General features: G+C 53.9%; 1 protein-coding gene across 1 annotated transcript in view; it reads right to left on the bottom strand.

The window, feature by feature from the left end:
- Positions 1–290: 290 nt before the first annotated feature.
- Positions 291–18,364, bottom strand: part of LOC145358148 (ectonucleoside triphosphate diphosphohydrolase 2-like) — a 52,259-nt gene continuing 34,185 nt past the window's right edge. Inside the window, exons 7-9 of the mRNA XM_080211843.1 lie at positions 11,815–11,934; positions 7,554–7,691; positions 291–682 (exon numbers count right to left, since the gene is read on the bottom strand). Coding sequence (XP_080067969.1) covers positions 479–682; positions 7,554–7,691; positions 11,815–11,934 — 462 coding nt within the window. The 3' untranslated portion in view covers positions 291–478. The remainder of the gene's footprint in view (positions 683–7,553; positions 7,692–11,814; positions 11,935–18,364) is intronic.

The raw sequence follows: 18,364 nt of genomic DNA, 5'->3' as shown, positions 1-18,364 counted from the left end.
ACGAGGGGCTGGGGAGTGAGGGTGGGAGTGAGGGGCTGGGGAGTGAGGGGGGAGTGAGGGGGGAGTGAGGGGCTGAGGAGTGAAGGGCTGGGATAGGTGAGGGGAGGAGTGAGGGGCTGGAGAGTGAGGGGCTGGAATATGGGAGGGGGGAGCGAGGGGCTGGGGAGTGAGGGAGGGGGGAGTGAGGGGCTGGGGAGTGAGGCACTGGGAGTGAGGGGAGAGTGAGGGGCTGGGGAATGAGAATGGGAATGAGGGGCTGGGGAGTGAGGGAAGAGTGAGAGGCTGGGGAGTGAGGGGCTGGGATAGGTGAGGGGGGAGTGAGGGGCTGGAGTAAGTCAGGGTGGGAGTGAGGGTCTTTGTCGAGGGCTCTCTTGTTGTTAGTATGTGGCACAGTGACGGAGACTCCGATCTCCCAGTTGGATTGAGGAATGCTGGGCTGGGATTAATGGAGACGCGAGCCCAGCGATTAGTGCACACACTACAACACCGAGTCGTTCTTCCCTGAGTGATAGGACAAGGCAAAGAGCAGGGCTCCTGCTGCAATCACCAGGATACAGATAACTATGAGAACGGCCCAAGCTCCGAGCATCTGGACTTTCCAGGTAGCAGGATTCTCAGCTGGAATGGCGTTAGTGAGATTGAGCATGTAACCCAGGGCCCATCCAATCGTACTGCCCCCAACCTGAAACAGGGTAAAGACAAACAGCACAGTCAGCACAGAGAGAGAAACAATAGAGACAGCACATCACAACGGCAGGGTGGGACAGAGAGACTGAGAGAGATAGAGAGAGGGAGAGACAGAGAGAGATAGACAGAGAGAGATAGACAGAGGGAGATAGACAGAGGGAGATAGACAGAGGGAGATAGACAGAGGGAGAGACAGAGGGAGATAGACAGAGGGAGATAGACAGAGGGAGATAGACAGAGGGAGATAGACAGAGGGAGAGACAGAGAGAGATAGACAGAGGGAGATAGACAGAGAGAGATAGACAGAGGGAGATAGACAGAGGGAGATAGACAGAGGGAGAGACAGAGGGAGATAGACAGAGGGAGATAGACAGAGGGAGAGACAGAGAGAGATAGACAGAGGGAGATAGACAGAGAGAGATAGACAGAGGGAGATAGACAGAGGGAGATAGACAGAGGGAGAGACAGAGAGAGATAGACAGAGGGAGAGACAGAGAGAGATAGACAGAGGGACAGACAGAGAGAGACAGAGAGAGAGATAGAGAGAGGGAGAGACAGAGATAGACAGAGGGAGAGACAGAGAGAGATAGACAGAGGGACAGACAGAGAGAGACAGAGAGAGAGATAGAGAGAGGGAGAGACAGAGAGAGATAGACAGAGAGAGAGACAGAGAGAGATAGACAGAGGGAGAGACAGAGAGAGACAGAGAGAGAGATAGAGAGAGGGAGAGACAGAGAGAGATAGACAGAGAGAGAGACAGAGAGAGATAGACAGAGGGAGAGACAGAGAGAGACAGAGAGAGAGATAGAGAGAGGGAGAGACAGAGAGAGAGACAGAGAGGGATAGACAGAGGGAGAGACAGAGAGAGATAGACAGAGAGAGAGACAGAGAGAGATAGACAGAGGGAGAGACAGAGTGAGATAGACAGAGGGACAGACAGAGAGAGACAGAGAGAGAGATAGAGAGAGGGAGAGACAGAGAGAGATAGACAGAGGGAGAGACAGAGAGAGATAGACAGAAGGACAGACAGAGAGAGACAGAGAGAGATAGACAGAGAGAGAGAGAGACAGAGAGAGATAGACAGAGAGAGATAGACAGAGAGAGATAGACAGAGGGAGAGACAGAGAGAGATAGACAGAGGGAGAGACAGAGAGAGATAGACAGAGGGAGAGACAGAGAGAGATAGACAGAGGGAGAGACAGAAGGAGATCGACAGAGGGAGAGACAGAGAGAGATAGACAGAGGGAGATAGACAGAGGGAGATAGACAGAGGGAGAGACTGAGAGAGACAGAGAGAGGGAGAGACAGAGAGAGATAGACAGAGGGAGAGACAGAGAGAGATAGACAGAGGGAGAGACAGAGAGAGATAGACAGAGGGAGAGACTGAGAGAGATAGTGAGACAGAGGGAGAGAGAGGAAGAAACAGAGGCAGAAATGGAAAGAGAGAGAGAATGAGACAGAGAAAAAGAGAGACTGAGAAAGGCAGGGAGTGAGACCATGAGAGGGGGGGAGGGACAGACATAGAGAAAAGGAGAGAGAACAAGAGATAGAGAGGGACAGAAAGATGGAGACAGAGAGAAAAGGCAGTGAGTGAAACCTGGAGACAGAAGGAGGGAGAGAGATGGAGGGAGAAAGTAAAGGGCAGAGACAAATCGATACAATACTGGGAGAAATAGGAAAATTAAAAGAGATTGAGAAACACGATGGTTAACACTGCTGCCTCACAGCGCCAGGAACCCGGGTTCAATTCCCAGCCCGTGTCTGTGTGGGTTTCCTCTGGGTGCTCCGGTTTCCTCCCACAGTATGAAAGACGCGCTGGTTAGGGTGCATTGGCCATGCTAAATTCTCCCTCAGTGTAACCCGCACAGGCACCGAAGTGTGGGACTAGGGTATTTTCATAGTAACTTCATTGCGGTGTTAATGTAAGCTGACTTGTTACACTAATAAATAAACTTAAGATGACAGAATGATGGCGTGTGATATAACAGAAATGACTGGGTGCCATTCCTCTAACGGCCACTAAATCTCGTGAGATGCTGACAATGTAATCCTCGACGGTGAGATTTGGTTAGTATTTTCCCAGCCCCCTTTGTGATGACGGAATGAGATTCCTGCCCAGGAAGGGTGCCAGCCTGACCATTACCATCTCACGAGTGGGCATCACATCCCACCCAGCCACTGTGACACCACACTGGCACCAAGCACTGCTCTCGATGAGCGGAAACCTGGCACCATGACCCTGGACGGGGAGGTCAGAGGTGAGTGCACATTACCACAGTCCGCCAGGGGGTTGGGGGGTGGTCAAAGGGGAGAGAGGAGACAAGACAGCTCTGCAGGAGGGGGCATTATCAAGGAGAGGATAGTTGCCAGGGGAAGGGTGTGAGGTTGGGGGGTGGGTGGGCTCTTGTCCTGTGCCATGACCCTGGGCTGTGGGGGTGGGAGATGGGGAGTGGGGCGGTGCTGGCTGTTGCTGAGGATTTATACCCAGTCAGGATGCCAGCGTTGAACTCCCTGCTGCTTTACTGATCAGGGTATCTGTTAGCACAGCCCAGCACTGAGGGAGGGACCAATGAGTAAGCTGAGCCTTGTGACATTGACGGGGCCTCACCCTTTGCTCCATCAGCTCCCCACACCCACGGCTGAGTCTCAGCTTTCAGCGAGAGGGCAGACCCAGTGCCTCGGAAACAAGGGTCAAGGGATAAACCGCCCCCCCCGGGGGGGTCTCCCTGCATTGGCAATCCCATTGGAATCCCCCCTCTTCCCACCTCACTGAGGAGAGGGCTGTGATTCTCAGAGACACCGTGAGTGTGTCTGCTTCCAGTCTGCTTCCAGTCTGGCTCCAGTCTGTGTCCAGTCTGCCTCCAGTCTGCGTCCAGTCTGTGTCCAGTCTGGCTCCAGTCTGCGTCCAATCTGCCTCCAGTCTGCGTCCAGTCTGGCTCCAGTCTGCGTCCAGTCTGCCTCCAGTCTGCGTCCAGTCTGTGTCCAGTCTGGCTCCAGTCTGCGTCCAATCTGCCTCCAGTCTGCGTCCAGTCTGGTTCCAGTCTGCGTCCAGTCTGCCTCCAGTCTGCGTCCAGTCTGTGTCCAGTCTGGCTCCAGTCTGCGTCCAATCTGCCTCCAGTCTGCGTCCAGTCTGGCTCCAGTCTGCCTCCAGTCTGCCTCCAGTCTGCGTCCAATCTGCCTCCAGTCTGCGTCCAGTCTGGCTCCAGTCTGCCTCCAGTCTGCCTCCAGTCTGGCTCCAGTCTGCGTCCAGTCTGGCTCCAGTCTGCGTCCAGTCTGGCTCCAGTCTGTGTCCAGTCTGGCTCCAGTCTGTGTCCAGTCTGGCTCCAGTCTGCCTCCAGTCTGCCTCCAGTCTGGCTCCAGTCTGCGTCCAATCTGCCTCCAGTCTGCGTCCAGTCTGGCTCCAGTCTGCCTCCAGTCTGCCTCCAGTCTGGCTCCAGTCTGCGTCCAGTCTGGCTCCAGTCTGCGTCCAGTCTGGCTCCAGTCTGCGTCCAATCTGCCTCCAGTCTGCCTCCAGTCTGGCTCCAGTCTGCGTCCAGTCTGGCTCCAGTCCGCGTCCAGTCTGGCTCCAGTCTGCGTCCAGTCTGGCTCCAGTCTGTGTCCAGTCTGGCTCCAGTCTGTGTCCAGTCTGGCTCCAGTCTGCCTCCAGTCTGCGTCCAGTCTGGCTCCAGTCTGTGTCCAGTCTGGCTCCAGTCTGGCTCCAGTCTGCGTCCAGTCTGGCTCCAGTCTGCCTCCAGTCTGGCTCCAGTCTGCGTCCAGTCTGGCTCCAGTCTGCGTCCAGTCTGGCTCCAGTCTGTGTCCAGTCTGGCTCCAGTCTGTGTCCAGTCTGGCTCCAGTCTGCCTCCAGTCCGCGTCCAGTCTGGCTCCAGTCTGCGTCCAGTCTGGCTCCAGTCTGCGTCCAGTCTGGCTCCAGTCTGCGTCCAGTCTGGCTCCAGTCTGTGTTCCAGTCTGTGTCCAGTCTGCCTCCAGTCTGGCTCCAGTCTGTGTCCAGTCTGCCTCCAGTCTGCGTCCAGTCTGCCTCCAGTCTGCCTCCAGTCTGCCTCCAGTCTGGCTCCAGTCTGGCTCCAGTCTGCCTCCAGTCTGCGTCCAGTCTGCCTCCAGTCTGCCTCCAGTCTGCCTCCAGTCTGGCTCCAGTCTGCCTCCAGTCTGCATCCAGTCTGCCTCCAGTCTGCCTCCAGTCTGGCTCCAGTCTGGCTCCAGTCTGCCTCCAGTCTGCATCCAGTCTGGCTCCAGTCTGCCTCCAGTCTGCCTCCAGTCTGCCTCCAGTCTGGCTCCAGTCTGCCTCCAGTCTGCAGCCAGTCTGGCTCCAGTCTGCCTCCAGTCTGGCTCCAGTCTGGCTCCAGTCTGCCTCCAGTCTGGCTCCAGTCTGGCTCCAGTCTGCCTCCAGTCTGGCTCCAGTCTGCCTCCAGTCTGCCTCCAGTCTGCATCCAGTCTGGCTCCAGTCTGCCTCCAGTCTGGCTCCAGTCTGCGTCCAGTCTGGCTCCAGTCTGCCTCCAATCTGCCTCCAGTCTGCCTCCAGTCTGGCTCCAGTCTGCGTCCAGTCTGGCTCCAGTCCGCGTCCAGTCTGGCTCCAGTCTGCGTCCAGTCTGGCTCCAGTCTGTGTCCAGTCTGGCTCCAGTCTGTGTCCAGTCTGGCTCCAGTCTGCCTCCAGTCTGCGTCCAGTCTGGCTCCAGTCTGTGTCCAGTCTGGCTCCAGTCTGGCTCCAGTCTGCGTCCAGTCTGGCTCCAGTCTGCGTCCAGTCTGGCTCCAGTCTGTGTCCAGTCTGGCTCCAGTCTGTGTCCAGTCTGGCTCCAGTCTGCCTCCAGTCTGCCTCCAGTCTGGCTCCAGTCTGCGTCCAGTCTGGCTCCAGTCTGCGTCCAGTCTGGCTCCAGTCTGTGTCCAGTCTGGCTCCAGTCTGTGTCCAGTCTGGCTCCAGTCTGCCTCCAGTCCGCGTCCAGTCTGGCTCCAGTCTGCGTCCAGTCTGGCTCCAGTCTGCGTCCAGTCTGGCTCCAGTCTGTGTTCCAGTCTGTGTCCAGTCTGCCTCCAGTCTGGCTCCAGTCTGTGTCCAGTCTGCCTCCAGTCTGCGTCCAGTCTGCCTCCAGTCTGCCTCCAGTCTGGCTCCAGTCTGCCTCCAGTCTGCGTCCAGTCTGCCTCCAGTCTGCCTCCAGTCTGCCTCCAGTCTGGCTCCAGTCTGCCTCCAGTCTGCATCCAGTCTGCCTCCAGTCTGCCTCCAGTCTGGCTCCAGTCTGGCTCCAGTCTGCCTCCAGTCTGCATCCAGTCTGGCTCCAGTCTGCCTCCAGTCTGCCTCCAGTCTGCCTCCAGTCTGGCTCCAGTCTGCCTCCAGTCTGCAGCCAGTCTGGCTCCAGTCTGCCTCCAGTCTGGCTCCAGTCTGGCTCCAGTCTGCCTCCAGTCTGGCTCCAGTCTGGCTCCAGTCTGCCTCCAGTCTGGCTCCAGTCTGGCTCCAGTCTGGCTCCAGTCTGTGTCCAGTCTGGCTCCAGTCTGGCTCCAGTCTGCGTCCAGTCTGGCTCCAGTCTGCCTCCAGTCTGCGTCCAGTCTGCCTCCAGTCTGGCTCCAGTCTGCCTCCAGTCTGGCTCCAGTCTGCCTCCAGTCTGCATCCAGTCTGCCTCCAGTCTGCGTCCAGTCTGCCTCCAGTCTGCCTCCAGTCTGCGTCCAGTCTGCCTCCAGTCTGGCTCCAGTCTGGCTCCAGTCTGCCTCCAGTCTGGCTCCAGTCTGGCTCCAGTCTGGCTCCAGTCTGGCTCCAGTCTGCGTCCAGTCTGGCTCCAGTCTGCCTCCAGTCCGCGTCCAGTCTGGCTCCAGTCTGCGTCCAGTCTGGCTCCAGTCTGTGTCCAGTCTGGCTCCAGTCTGCCTCCAGTCTGCGTCCAGTCTGGCTCCAGTCTGCGTCCAGTCTGGCTCCAGTCTGTGTCCAGTCTGCCTCCAGTCTGGCTCCAGTCTGTGTCCAGTCTGGCTCCAGTCTGTGTCCAGTCTGGCTCCAGTCTGTGTCCAGTCTGCGTCCAGTCTGTGTCCAGTCTGCCTCCAGTCTGCGTCCAGTCTGCCTCCAGTCTGGCTCCAGTCTGGCTCCAGTCTGCGTCCAGTCTGGCTCCAGTCTGCCTCCAGTCTGCATCCAGTCTGCCTCCAGTCTGCATCCAGTCTGCCTCCAGTCTGCCTCCAGTCTGGCTCCAGTCTGGCTCCAGTCTGCCTCCAGTCTGGCTCCAGTCTGGCTCCAGTCTGCCTCCAGTCTGGCTCCAGTCTGGCTCCAGTCTGGCTCCAGTCTGCGTCCAGTCTGCCTCCAGTCTGCCTCCAGTCTGCGTCCAGTCTGCCTCCAGTCTGCCTCCAGTCTGCGTCCAGTCTGCCTCCAGTCTGGCTCCAGTCTGCGTCCAGTCTGCCTCCAGTCTGCCTCCAGTCTGCCTCCAGTCTGCGTCCAGTCTGCCTCCAGTCTGCCTCCAGTCTGCGTCCAGTCTGCCTCCAGTCTGGCTCCAGTCTGCCTCCAGTCTGGCTCCAGTCTGGCTCCAGTCTGCCTCCAGTCTGGCTCCAGTCTGGCTGCCCGCAGGCTCCCTGCAGCTTTGCTCACGGCCCAGAGTCACCCACCCACCGCTCCTGCTGTTATCCCGGGAGGGGGGGTTGGGGGTGGATTTTGGGGGGGTCGGGGTTCAGGATTTAGGGGGTCAGGGTTCGGGGGGGGGGCTGACACGTTGGGAAGATTCCGCCCATTGTGAGAACCCAACAGAACGAAAAAGACAGAAGGTCGAGAGAGAGGAAAGGAGAAATGATAGTGAGAGGGAAAGGTAATCAACTCATTAATCAGACAGAGAGAGAGGGAGGGAGGGAGAGAGGGAGGGAGAGAGACCGTGAGGGAAAGGCAGAGGCAACAAAGTCAGAAGTGAAACTCAGACCTTTTTCTGGAATGCGATGTTTTTAAACGTCTGGTTGTTGAATTTGTAGCCGTCTGTTGTCAAGATGTGGATGTAAGCGGAGGCTGTGCAATAATTCACAAGTCTCGTCTCTGATACATTCGGTGCCTTTTCCTTCAGCTGCATTGACAACGGAATAGAGTTAAATCATCACTGCAACTAAACCAGTCCATTACAGCAGAGTGACACACACAGTGTGGACACAATCAGCAACCCAGACACAGACACAGACACCGACACCCAGACACAGACACCAACACCGGCACCGACACCGACACAGACACAGTCCCAGACACAGACCCAGACACAGACACCGACAGTCCCAGACACAGACACAGACCCAGACCCAGACACAGACCCAGACACAGTCCCAGACACAGACACAGACCCAGACCCAGTCCCAGACACAGACCCAGACCCAGTCCCAGACCCAGACCCAGACACAGACCCAGACCCAGTCCCAGTCCCAGTCCCAGACTCAGTCCCAGACACCGACACAGTCCCAGACACAGACCCAGACCCAGTTCCAGACACAGTCCCAGACACCAACACAGTCCCAGACACAGACACAGACCCAGACACAGACCCAGACACAGACCCAGACACAGACCCAGTCCCAGACACAGTCCCAGACACAGACACAGACCCAGACCCAGTCCCAGACACAGACACAGACCCAGACACAGACACAGACACAGTCCCAGACACAGTCCCAGACCCAGACTCAGACCCAGACCCAGTCTCAGTCCCAGACGGCTAATCCACTCTTGCCCACTCACAGCCAGGGTCAGTGATGGAGCAGCTAGTGTGGAACGTGCCTGGATATTGGTTCAGTGTTACTGGAAGGGGTGGAATGTGAAGGGTCAAATGGGGACAGTCTGAGCGCTGGTTAAATACTGCAGGGTGCCTGTCCATTAATGGTCAGCTGGGAGGTTCAAACCAGCCTTACACTGGCAGGGGAGCTGAGAGTCTCCCCTCAGGGAGCTCCAGGGCAAAGCCACACTTCCTGTGCCCATGACCACGGGACCTGAAGGGGCTGCAGCGAGTGAGCCGGACCCAGCCATGGTGTGGGATTCTCCCTTCCCAAGAAATTCCTGCATCAGCTGCCAGTGTGGGGGGTGGGGGGACCCATACACAGCGCCCACGAACAGCAGTTTACGGAGCTGGAACACGAGAGGGGTTGTCACGGTGATATATGTTCTATGTGTTAACTTGACCACCATTTAAAAATTGCACGATGTGTAATGTCCTGAGTGTGTAGGTGGGAGGGACCTGTGACCTCGGGGCAGAGCTGCAAACTATTTTTCACAGGTTAACCTGACATAACAGTGAGGGGACATCCTCGTCAGGAACCTTCATCCATGTGGCGTCACTCTGACCCTCACCTTCGAGCCATGCCTCAGTTACCTGGATGAAAAACGGGAGAGTGAATGCCTCCCTGGTTCCCCTGTCTCCCTGACAGTTCCCCACTTCCTCACCCTGGCTCTCCTCCAGCTCCATCACTCGAGGGGTCCTCTGTGTGCTGTGAAGATGCCTCACTGTCTCCAGTGGGTCCCCCATTGATAGACTGTACAGGGTGTGGCACACAGTGACAGAAAGCTGGACGTACGCTACACTCACGCCTGCCCAAGCAATGGAACCTCATCTTGAGCAGTCCATAGGCCCTCTCAGTTCTCAGAGACATAACTTCTACTGCAGGAACAACAGATGTGTCGAGTATAGGGCTAACGGTAGGACTTTGAATAGTGTGGATGAACAGAGGGATCTAGGTGTATGTGTACATAGATCCCTGAAAGTTGGGAATCAAGTAGATAAGGTTGTTAAGAAGGCGTACGGTGTCTTGGCGTTTATTGGTAAGGGGATTGAATTTAGGAGTCGCAGCGTCATGTTGCAACTGTACACAACTCTGGTGCGGCCGCATTTGGAGTATTGTGTGCAGTTCTGGTCCCCACATTATAGGAAGGATGTGGAGGCTTTGGAGAGGGTGCAGAGGAGGTTTACCAGGATGTTGCCTGGTATGGAGGGGAGGTCCTATGAGGAGAGACTGAGGGATTTGAGGTTGTTTTCGCTGGAAAGAAGGAGGCTAAGAGGGGACCTTATTGAAACATATAAGATGATTAGAGGTTTAGATAGGGTGGACAGTGATAGCCTTTTTCCTCGGATGGAGAAAGCTAGCACGAGGGGGCATTGTTTTAAATTAAGGGGGGGTAGTTATAGGACGGATGTCAGGGGTAGGTTCTTTACCCAGAGGGTGGTGAGGGATTGGAATGCCCTGCCTGCTGCAGTTGTAAATGCGCCTAGTTTGGGGGCGTTTAAGAGATCTGTGGATAGGTTTATGGATGGAAAGGGATTGGTTTAGATTAGTGGGTCATTGTTTTTTAACTGGTCGGCGCAACATCGTGGGCTGAAGGGCCTGTTCTGCGCTGTAATGTTCTATGTTCTACTGTACCTCGCCCTTTGTGGGTGCCCTGGGCTGTCGGAACGGTGCCACCTTGTCACCCAAGGCGCCTACCGTCCAACTCAGCTAGAGCCTCGGCACCTGGGGGGTGCAGCAGGAGGGGAGCTGCCAGGTGCCTGGCACTGCCCTGTAAAATCAGGGACTTATGGTCACAGATAAGCTGGACCCTCAGGGAGTGGAATCCCTTCTTGTGGAGGAGGGTGCCTCCTGGAGCCTTTATGTGAGTTACCGCAGGCAGCCTGGATGTGGGGGCAATGCAGCCGTCTCTCAGGCTCCCTCAGCCTGACTGGCACCGTCAGTCTGGAAATGAACGACGTTTACGAGCATCAGTGGGCAGCTTGATGCAGCTGTGGGCAGCAGACTGGGAAACGCCAGTCCCCCACTGACCCTTCAATCCAGTCGATGCCCACTGAGTGTAACATGATGGCATGATGTGAAAGGACAGTAGGATTAGAGGGCACTGCCTCAAGATAAAGGGGGGGGCGGTTTAGAACGGAGTTGAGGAGGAACTTCTTCACTCAAAGGGTGGTGAATCTCTGGAATTCTCTGCCCGTTGAAGTGGTGGAGGCTGCCTCGCTAAATATTTTTAAGACGCGGGTTGATGGGTTTCTGATAGACAGGGGAATTAAGGGTTATGGGGAGAGGGCGGGAATGTGGAACTGATCCACTTCATAAGAACATAAGAAATAGGAGCAGGAGTAGGCCATCTAGCCCTTCGAGCCTGCCCCGCCATTCAATAAGATCGTGGCTGATCTGTCATGGCTCAGTTCCACTTTCCCGCCCTCTCCCCATAACCCTTAATCCCCTCTCTTATCAAAAACCCATCAACCCGCATCTTAAAAATATTGAGCGAGGCAGCCTCCACCACTTCAACGGGCAGAGAATTCCAGAGATTCACCACCCTTTGAGTGAAGAAGTTCCTCCTCAACTCCGTTCTAAACCGCCCCCCCTTTATCTTGAGGCTGTGCCCCCTAGTCCTACTGTCCTTTCTGAGCGGGAAGAGTCTCTCCACCTCTATCCTATCCATCCCATTCATCATCTTATATGTCTCAATGAGATCTCCCCTCATTCTTCTAAACTCCAACGAGTACAAGCCTAGTTTATTCAGCCTCTCCTCATAGCTCAACCCCCTCAACTCTGGATTCAGCCTACTAAACCTCCTCTGCACTCCCTCCAAGGCCAAAATATCCTTGCGTAAGTACGGCGACCAAAACTGCACACAGTACTCCAGCTAAACTGCACACAGTACAGATCAGCCATGATCTTACTGAATGGCGGGGCAGGCTCGAGGGGCTAGATGACCTACTCCTGCTCCTATTTCTTACGACGTCAGCACACAGACCTAATGTTTTCTTGCCCCAGAGAGTTCCGGGCTTACTCCCACAGTGTCAACTTCCAGCTGGAAGGGTCAGTGCTGTGGGGAACGCAATCTCTCACACTGATAACGAACCAATACTGGGTCTGAAGACAGGTTTACATGAGACCAACAGGCAGCAGCTGGACTGGCCAGACAGAAGGCTAGCAATGACCCTTGGGTCAGTCCTGGGACAAACCAGGAAGCTGGGGATTGGAGAGAAGTACAACAGGGAGTGGTTGGAAGATGATAGGGGAAGATAGGGGGTTGGTGGAGAGAGAGAGAAGGTTTGGAAGTTGGAAAGGATTCTAGGGAGAGAGGAGGTCTGGGTGAGAGAATGGGGTTAAGGAGAGAGTGAGAAGGATAGAAAGAGAGGAGGCTGAGACAAGGGCGATGAAAGGAGAGAAGAATTCTCTGTTATTGACCATCACCTCGCTGAAACTCATTTTACAGATGAAACTCGAAGCCTCCCTCAGCTCGTTGGGTGATGTAATGTTCCTCTTCAAACGCACTTTCAGGAAATCCACTGTGTAATAGAACGCTGCGAATGCCTGTTCAGACAAAAGAGGCGATATTATCAGATTAACCACCATCTCCAGCTCAACTGCACTTAGAAAACCTCAGCCATTACACAGCAAAATCCATCAACAGGATGTAACAAAAAACACAGAATCAATTATCATTGGAAAGTGGTTCATCCTGGAGACACAATTCTTTACATAGAGAGAGATACCACCATCGTTAGACAGATCCCTCTACACTGTTCCCAATCAAACACTCCCAACAGCACAGAGTTAGATACAGAGTAAAGCTTCCTCTACACTGTCCCCCCATCAAACACTCCCAGGACAGGTACAGCACGGGGTTAGATACAGAGTAAAGCTTCCTCTACACTGTCCCCCCATCAAACACTCCCAGGACAGGTACAGCACGGGGTTAGATACAGAGTAAAGCTCCCTCTACACTGTCCCCCATCAAACACTCCCAGGACAGGTACAGCACGGGGTTAGATACAGAGTAAAGCTCCCTCTACACTGTCCCCTCCATCAAACACTCCCAGGACAGGTACAGCACGGGGTTAGATACAGAGTAAAGCTCCCTCTACACTGTCCCCCATCAAACACGCCCAGGACAGGTACAGCACGGGGTTAGATACAGAGTAAAGCTCCCTCTACACTGTCCCCCATCAAACACTCCCAGGACAGGTACAGCACGGGGTTAGATACAGAGTAAAGCTCCCTCTACACTGTCCCCCATCAAACACTCCCAGGACAGGTACAGCACGGGGTTAGATACAGAGTAAAGCTCCCTCTACACTGTCCCCTCCATCAAACACTCCCAGGACAGGTACAGCACGGGGTTAGATACAGAGTAAAGCTCCCTCTACACTGTCCCCCATCAAACACGCCCAGGACAGGTACAGCACGGGGTTAGATACAGAGTAAAGCTCCCTCTACACTGTCCCCATCAAACACTCCCAGGACAGGTACAGCACGGGGTTAGATACAGAGTAAAGCTCCCTCTACACTGTCCCCCATCAAACACGCCCAGGACAGGTACAGCACGGGGTTAGATACAGAGTAAAGCTCCCTCTACACTGTCCCCATCAAACACTCCCAGGACAGGTACAGCACGGGGTTAGATACAGAGTAAAGCTCCCTCTACACTGTCCCCCATCAAACACTCCCAGGACAGGTACAGCACGGGGTTAGATACAGAGTAAAGCTCCCTCTACACTGTCCCCCATCAAACACTCCCAGGACAGGTACAGCACGGGGTTAGATACAGAGTAAAGCTCCCTCTACACTGTCCCCCATCAAACACTCCCAGGACAGGTACAGCACGGGGTTAGATACAGAGTAAAGCTCCCTCTACACTGTCCCCTATCAAACAAATCTTTATAAGACCCTTGTCAGGCCTCATTTAGAGCATTGTGCGCAGTTCTGGTCGCCTCACTATAGGAAAGATGTAGAAGCTATTGAAAGGGTGCAGAGGAGATTTACAAGGATGTTGCCTGGACTGGGAGGCATGCCTTATGAAGTTAGGTTGAGGGAGCTGGGACTCTTTTCCCTGGAGAGACGAAGGTTGAGAGGCGACCTGATAGAGGTTTATAAAATGTTGAGAGGAATAGATAGGGTGGACTCTCAGAGGCTATTTCCCCGGGTTGAAATGGTTGCTACGGGAGGACACAGATTTAAGGTGCGGGGAGGGAGGTTCAGAAGTGATGTTAGGGGTAAGTTTTTCACTCAGAGGGTGGTGAGTGAGTGGAATCGGCTGCCGTCAGTGGTGGTGGAGGCGAACTCGCTGGGGTCTTTTAAAAGACTTCTGGATGAGTATATGGGGTTTAATGAGATTGAGGGTTATAGATAGGTCTGTAGGTTGGTAGGTGTTGATGTGATCGGCGCAACTCGTGGGCCGAAGGGCCTGTTTGTGCTGTAGTGTTCTATGTTCTATAAACACTCCCAGGACAGGTACAGCACAGGGTTAGATACAGAGTAAAGCTCCCTCTACACTGTCCCCATCAAATACTCCCAGGACAGGTACAGCATGGGGTTAGATACAGAGTAAAGCTCCCTCTACACTGTCCCCCGATCAAACACTCCCAGGACAGGTACAGCACGGGGTTAGATACAGAGTAAAGCTCCCTCTACACTGTCCCCCCATCAAACACTCCCAGGACAGGTACAGCACAGGGTTAGATACAGAGTAAAGCTCCCTCTACACTGTCCCCCATCAAACACTCCCAGGACAGGTACAGCATGGGGTTAGATACAGAGTAAAGCTCCCTCTACACTGTCCCCCGATCAAACACTCCCAGGACAGGTACAGCACGGGGTTAGATACAGAGTAAAGCTCCCGCTACACTGTCCCCCCATCAAACACTCCCAGGACAGGTACAGCACGGAGTTAGATACAGAGTAAAGCTCCCTCTACACTGTCCCCATCAAACACTCCCAGGACAGGGAGAGCACGGGGTTAGATACAGAGTAAAGCTCCCTCTACACTGTCCCCCATCACACTCCCAGGACAGGTACAGCACGGGGTTAGATACAGAGTAAAGCTCCCTCTACACTGTCCCCCATCAAACACTCCCAGGACAGGTACAGCATGGGGTTAGATACAGAGTAAAGCTCCCTCTACACTGTCCCCTCCATCAAACACTCCCAGGACAGGTACAGCACGGGGTTAGATACAGAGTAAAGCTCCCTCTACACTGTCCCCCATCAAACACGCCCAGGACAGGTACAGCACGGGGTTAGATACAGAGTAAAGCTCCCTCTACACTGTCCCCCATCAAACACTCCCAGGACAGGTACAGCACGGGGTTAGATACAGAGTAAAGCTCCCTCTACACTGTCCCCCATCAAACACTCCCAGGACAGGTACAGCACGGGGTTAGATACAGAGTAAAGCTCCCTCTACACTGTCCCCTCCATCAAACACTCCCAGGACAGGTACAGCACGGGGTTAGATACAGAGTAAAGCTCCCTCTACACTGTCCCCCATCAAACACGCCCAGGACAGGTACAGCACGGGGTTAGATACAGAGTAAAGCTCCCTCTACACTGTCCCCCATCAAACACTCCCAGGACAGGTACAGCACAGGGTTAGATACAGAGTAAAGCTCCCTCTACACTGTCCCCCCATCAAACACTCCCAGGACAGGTACAGCACGGGGTTAGATACAGAGTAAAGCTCCCTCTACACTGTCCCCTATCAAACAAATCTTTATAAGACCCTTGTCAGGCCTCATTTAGAGCATTGTGCGCAGTTCTGGTCGCCTCACTATAGGAAAGATGTAGAAGCTATTGAAAGGGTACAGAGGAGATTTACAAGGATGTTGCCTGGACTGGGAGGCATGCCTTATGAAGTTAGGTTGAGGGAGCTGGGACTCTTTTCCCTGGAGAGACGAAGGTTGAGAGGCGACCTGATAGAAGTTTACAAAATGTTGAGAGGAATAGATAGGGTGGATTCTCGGAGGCTATTTCCCCGGGTTGAAATGGTCGCTACGAGAGGACACAGATTTAAGGTGCGGGGAGGGAGGTTCAGAAGTGATGTTAGGGGTAAGTTTTTCACTCAGAGGGTGGTGAGTGAATGGAATCGGCTGCCGTCAGTGGTGGTGGAGGAGAACTCGCTGGGGTCTTTTAAAAGACTTCTGGATGAGTATATGGGGTTTAATGAGATTGAGGGTTATAGATAGGTCTGTAGGTTGGTAGGTGTTGATGTGATCGGCGCAACTCGTGGGCCGAAGGGCCTGTTTGTGCTGTAGTGTTCTATGTTCTATAAACACTCCCAGGACAGGTACAGCACAGGGTTAGATACAGAGTAAAGCTCCCTCTACACTGTCCCCATCAAATACTCCCAGGACAGGTACAGCATGGGGTTAGATACAGAGTAAAGCTCCCTCTACACTGTCCCCCGATCAAACACTCCCAGGACAGGTACAGCACGGGGTTAGATACAGAGTAAAGCTCCCTCTACACTGTCCCCCGATCAAACACTCCCAGGACAGGTACAGCACGGGGTTAGATACAGAGTAAAGCTCCCGCTACACTGTCCCCCCATCAAACACTCCCAGGACAGGTACAGCACAGGGTTAGATACAGAGTAAAGCTCCCTCTACACTGTCCCCCATCAAACACTCCCAGGACAGGTACAGCATGGGGTTAGATACAGAGTAAAGCTCCCTCTACACTGTCCCCCGATCAAACACTCCCAGGACAGGTACAGCACGGGGTTAGATACAGAGTAAAGCTCCCGCTACACTGTCCCCCCATCAAACACTCCCAGGACAGGTACAGCACGGAGTTAGATACAGAGTAAAGCTCCCTCTACACTGTCCCCATCAAACACTCCCAGGACAGGGACAGCACGGGGTTAGATACAGAGTAAAGCTCCCTCTACACTGTCCCCCATCACACTCCCAGGACAGGTACAGCACGGGGTTAGATACAGAGTAAAGCTCCCTCTACACTGTCCCCATCAAACACTCCCAGGACAGGTACAGCACAGGGTTAGATACAGAGTAAAGCTCCCTTTGACCATTGCTTATTGGATTTTCCATCTTTATCTATAAAACTTTGGAAACAGTTGCTGTCACAGGAAAATTCCTCCCTGTTATTGTTCAAAACGATCTTTTAGATTGTGCTGAGAGCGCAGATGGGATCTCGGTGTAATGGCTTGCCTGGAAGGTTCATAAATTATTTAGCTGCGTTGACTCATGTGAACAGCGTCCAAGAAAGCTCTTATCAATTTCCTGGAGAGGCAGATATTACCTCCCAGATGGGGTTTGTAACCGGGAGTGAAAGCTGGGCTCTGGGATTTTCCTGCGGGAATAAGGATGCCCGGAAGAGAGCAGTGAAAGGTGAGAATGCCAAAGAGCATGCTTGAGACACTGGACAACTGATCCTGATCCCAAGCTGGACTGGGAATGGGGAGAGGTGACAGATGTGGACGTGGGAGGAGCAGAGACTTTATACAGGGAACGTTCATTTCTTTAGAATGGAGAACGACATGAAGACGAGAGAGGGGATGAAATGACGAGCTTTGTGAATTCAGTCCGCTGGCACACAGGGGCTGCCATTCTGAGCTGGCATGGTCAAAGAACTCCCCCTTACCAACAGGACAGAGGGTAAAGAGGCAATGAACGAAAGGTTTTGGAGATTAGAATTTGGATACCTGCTCCCATCTCCTATGGATCACCTCATGTTCCTGATCTCTGGAGTTACAAGGCTAAAGGTAGATTAGAACTGTACAATCCCGCCAATGCAGAAGAAGGCCATTCAGCCCATCGACTATGCACCAACTCTCCAAAGGTTGCATTTTACCCAGGCCCCCACCCCCCCCCTCACCTGTGTATTTACCATGGTCACTCCACCTAATCTTTTGGACACTAAGGGGCAATTTAGCACGAGCAATCAACCTAACCTGCACATATTTGGACTGTGGGAAGAAAGCGGAGCACCCGGAGGAAACCCACGCAGACACGAGGAGAATGTGCAGACAGTGACCCGAGGCTGGAATTGAACCTGGGTTCTCGGTACTGTGAGGCAGCAGTGCTAACCACTGGGCTACCTGCCACCTGTTCAAAAACTCATGAGCCGTTTGGAGGAGGTATCAGAGGGAGCCCGCGCCGCCATCTTAACATTATGAGTTCCCTCTTCCACCCATGACCCTTATCTATGTTTATGGCACTCCACATTGGAAACCAGATTGAGGGGAGACTAATTCAGGGACAACTTGTTACACCAATCAGCCTAAGAGCACATCTTTGGGGTGTGGGAGGAAACCGGAGCACCCGGAGAAAACCCACGCAGACACGGGGAGAATGCGCAAACTCCTGCAGACACCGACCCAAATCCATGTGTCTGCACAGCAATCAGTGATAGTCACTGAGCTGTCGTCTTGCCCAGTATCTGGTCCAGTTTAAGCACACACTAACGACGTGAAGCACTAGGCTACTCTCGAAACATCCAAGAGCAGCCCTGTACGACCCACTGCGTGTATGCCCCTTGTTGGACAACAAGGCAGACTGAATCACCTGTGGATTAAAAAAAAGACATCAATAAACATGCAAAACTTAGACAGACATCTACGGAATCCCCAGGAGCTCAGAAATAAAGTAAGTGAGCCATGAAATATGTTGGAAGGGGGGGGCGGTTTAGAACGGAGTTGAGGAGGAACTTCTTCACTCAAAGGGTGGTGAATCTCTGGAATTCTCTGCCCGTTGAAGTGGTGGAGGCTGCCTCGCTGAATATTTTTAAGACGCGGGTTGATGGGTTTTTGATAAGAGAGGGGATTAAGGGTTATGGGGAGAGGGCGGGAAAGTGGAACTGAGCCACGACAGATCAGCCATGATCTTATTGAATGGCGGGGCAGGCTCGAAGGGCTAGATGGCCTACTCCTGCTCCTATTTCTTGTGTTCTTATGTTCTTATAGGAATCTGTTGATTATTCAGGGGAGTTATTCAGAGTGGAGGAA

This window comes from Carcharhinus amblyrhynchos, chromosome 25 (assembly GCF_965287045.1).
Source record: "Carcharhinus amblyrhynchos chromosome 25, sCarAmb.v2.hapA, whole genome shotgun sequence".
NCBI classification, from domain to species: Eukaryota; Metazoa; Chordata; class Chondrichthyes; order Carcharhiniformes; family Carcharhinidae; genus Carcharhinus; species Carcharhinus amblyrhynchos.
The sequence above is the reverse complement of the archived record's forward strand: the minus strand, read 5'-3'. Positions and strand labels throughout refer to the sequence as shown.